Genomic DNA, 3,693 nt, shown 5'->3' on the forward strand with positions numbered 1-3,693 from the left:
TAAAAAAAAAAAAAACATATTTTAACTTAGCATATATTATATCTCAGGTATAGTACCGTTTATATATTATAGGATGTCCTTTTTTTTTTTTTTTTTTTGGGGGTAAAAGTGTTCTTCCATAGATGACCTTGGAAACTTCTGCATTTTCCTTGCAAAATGTGCTAAATTCCAACCATGACTAGTCTTCCCCTGCATGTGACTCTTTCCACGGCTTGTTCATGCCAGTCACTCGTCACAAACATACTATTAAAAAATATATCTATATATATATATATATTTTTTTTTTTTCTCAATTCCAAAATCCCTCGATTTATTTGTACCTGTCTAATATATCCCGCCCCACCACATTTTAAAACAAGTTAAATCAACAAAAACCGGAGAGAAACACGGCTTGAGCCCCTATAAAAGTACCTCCTTTGAACCCTTTCACTCTCACCACACCAACCCTGTCTCTCACACGCTTAATTCCCTTTTCTCTTGAGCTAGAAAAGGTAGTTAAGAAAAAATATGGGTTTTGCTACTAAAGCACATGTACTAGTGCAGCTCATGCTCCTAGTGAGCTGCTTAACTAGCGTGTTTAGTGAAGAACCTTACCCACCAATTCCGTCACCTTCTCACCAACATGGCCACCCTCCAACTCCAAGTGAAGCACCAGCTCATCCACCTAGTCGTCACCACCACCATCACCCTCCTACTCACTCACCAGTTCACCCTCCAAGTCACCCCCCAGCTCACCAGCCTCCTCACCACGCTCCTCCTAGCCACCCACCGGTTCACCCTCCTCACCAGCCTCCTCAGCATGCTCCTCCTAGCCACTCGCCAGTTCACCCCCCGAGTCACCCTCCTCACCAGCCTCCTCAACATGCTCCTCCAAGCCACCCGCCAATCCACCCTCCTCAGCATGCTCCTCCAAGCCACCCACCGGTACACCCTCCAAGTCATCCTCCTCACCAGCCTCCTCAGCATGCTCCTCCAAGCCACCCACCGGTTCACCCTCCTCACCAGCCTCCTCAGCATGCTCCTCCTAGCCACCCACCGGTTCATCCCCCAGCTCACCCTCCTCAACATGCTCCTCCTAGCCACCCACCGGTTTATCCCCCAGCTCACCCTCCTAGCTTTGTAGCAGTGCAAGGTGTTGTTTATTGCAAGTCCTGCAAGTATGCTGGGGTTGATGGCCTCTTGGGAGCCTCACCTATTGACGGTTTGTTCAAAACTTCAAATTAATCTTGTTCGTTTATCTTTTACATGTTAACACGGTTTCCTTAGATATATTATGACCACTGACTGACTATGGCATTGGTTTTGGCAGGTGCTGTGGTAAAGCTCCAATGCAATAACACCAAGTACCCAGTGGTCCAAACAGCTAAAACTGACAAGAACGGCTATTTCTTCCTCACTGCACCGAAGACAATCACCTCCAATGTTGTTAACAAGTGCAAGGTGTTCTTAGTCTCATCCCCATTAACCAAATGCAACAAGCCGTCTAATCTCAACGATGGTCTCAAGGGTGCCATTCTTAGGCCAGAAATTTCATATGTGGCTGACAAACTCCCATTTATTCTCTACACCGTTGGACCTTTTGCTTTTGAGCCTATATGCTTACGCTAAATTCTTTTACGGCTTGTATTGTCTTTGTTCGTGTGTAACACTTTCCAGAGTTCCGTTCCATTATTTACAGCATTGCTGTATTGTGTTTTGATTTTGGTTGTGGTGTTGTGTGATGAATTACACTAAATTGTATTTGTCAATACAAATTATTAATAAATAAATTCATTTGAGTATGTGTATGTGCTACTATTTAAACTTCTTGTAAAAAGCGGATTGACATCCCATGCCATACCTAGGCATTGCACGATGGCGATTAAAATAATCCAATCCGTAGAAAGTTAACACGTCATATAATCTAATAATTACTTTCAATTGTTATATCTGGTATTCATGAAAAAAAAATTCTTGAGATTTTGAAAATTTTACACAAATTCTATCCATCCTAATTCTTTGCCATAAAAGTAGCACCTACTCATCTCCCACAAGAATGCAATAGCTATCCTTCTAGAATCAGCATCAACCATAAAGACTTCAGAGTTCATGCAACACAAAGACTTTCATACATTAGCAGAGACATATCAGATTGTTTCTATCCTTCATATAACATTTGGTTTCAAAGAGTCGTAATGACCCACAAGATGTAGTACTATAAGGAAATGGATATATTATATATGAAAATCAGATAGTGGTGCCTTTCTTATGTGGTATTCTTTCATAAGTTTCTTTTTTGTTACAATATATTTTAATTTTTTCTTACAGTCATGGGCATGGGAGTGTAATATAACCATAGCATGCAATTTGCAACTTAGTTGTAGGCCTTATAGCCAGTGGCGGTGACTTAAGTTGTTGGAAACTAAGAGGAGACGAAGCAAATAATAATGATAAGAGGAGAAGATACTGTACTGGCATTTTGTTGAGTCAAAACATGTTGCTGTTGATGATGACCTAATTTATAGTCTCATGAAGCGGACTGTACATATCCCTCTAAGCCAAAGACTGAGAAAGATTGGCTGATTTGGGCTACTAGTTCAAATGGACAGTTCTCTATTCGAAGTGTTTACAAATTGGCTATGGAGGAAGAAAGTAGTGGAAGTAAGTGGAAAGCTCAAATGGCGCAGGTATGGGGAATTTGTGGAATCTGGTATGGGACTTGTAGGTACAAAATAAAATCTAAAACTTTGCTTGGAAAGCTTGTAATATAAAGGTATTTTTCCCTCAAAGGATAATTTATACAAAAGACATATATTGTGGCTGACAATTTTTGTGATGAATGTGGTAAGACTTCAGAGACTGATGGGCATATATTGGACATGCATGTGAGCACGCATGTGGATGTGGGATTTGTGAAGAAATCTGTAATATCTATCGATACAGATTCACAGATTGAATGAAGCAAAGCTAAAGCAAGAAGATGAAATTGAAAGTGAAAGTGATAGAAGCAAACGAAGAGAGAAGAGAGAGAGAGAGAGGAAGAAGAAGAACTTTGAGAGAGAATGATTCTGTGTTCAACTGCTTTGCTTAACAATCAGATGTGTATACAAGAACCATATATATATAGAGTCTAATTACAAGAAATATCTTGGATCAATGATAAATATCTTCTAACAAACTTCTAACAGAAATTCCCGTTCATTTTGGACTCTGTAACAGACTTTTGGAAAGCTTAACTGATGGGAAACTATCATTAATGAAACGCCACCGTTTGATTAAGCTAACATGAGTGTTTTATGATACTCCAGACTCAATACAGTGCCGTTTCCATTAGTGACCACACGTGTGCTACAACACTATTGTTTGAGTCTTCTTCTTCAATTGATCCTCTTCTTTATCATCCCCCTCAAATGACAGGGGTAGAGACGCCAGGAGTTTGGAATTAATGAAGAGATTGAAAGGCTGGAGCAGCGAGGGGTTTGGTGAAAATATCAGCCAAATTATCCTTGCCGGAGACAAATTTAACAAGAAGTGTTTGCCGAAGAACTTTATCACGAGCAAAATGATAATCAACCTTAATGTACTTCATACATGCATGAAAAGAAGGGTTCGAAGCAAGAGCAATGGCAGACACATTGTCATACCAAAGAATTAGAAGATGAGGAAGGCAAAGATGAAGTTCTCGTAGTAAAGAGCATAACCAAGTGAGTTCAG

General features: G+C 40.2%; 1 protein-coding gene across 2 annotated transcripts; it reads left to right on the plus strand.

The window, feature by feature from the left end:
• The first annotated feature begins 444 nt into the window (after window positions 1–444).
• On the plus strand, window positions 445–1,781 carry LOC126725986 (non-classical arabinogalactan protein 31-like). Of its 2 annotated transcripts, XM_050431060.1 has the most exons (3): window positions 445–852; window positions 1,057–1,201; window positions 1,310–1,781. In XM_050431060.1, exons 1-3 carry the CDS (start codon window positions 508–510, stop codon window positions 1,606–1,608), a joined length of 789 nt encoding a protein of 262 aa, XP_050287017.1. In that variant the 5' UTR covers window positions 445–507; the 3' UTR covers window positions 1,609–1,781. The 2 variants fall into 2 exon arrangements, with proteins under 2 accessions (XP_050287017.1, XP_050287016.1); XM_050431059.1 differs by having other exon boundaries at window positions 445–1,201.
• Window positions 1,782–3,693: the final 1,912 nt, after the last annotated feature.

Source organism: Quercus robur, chromosome 5 (genome assembly GCF_932294415.1).
Source record: "Quercus robur chromosome 5, dhQueRobu3.1, whole genome shotgun sequence".
NCBI classification, from domain to species: Eukaryota; Viridiplantae; Streptophyta; class Magnoliopsida; order Fagales; family Fagaceae; genus Quercus; species Quercus robur.

Coding starts and splice junctions, on each gene's coding strand:
- LOC126725986 (XM_050431059.1), top strand. CDS start 508: ATGGGTTTTGCTACTAAAGCACATGTACTAGTGCAGCTCATGCTCCTA. Junction 1,202..1,309: donor GGGAGCCTCACCTATTGACG/GTTTGTTCAAAA, acceptor TGGTTTTGGCAG/GTGCTGTGGTAAAGCTCCAA.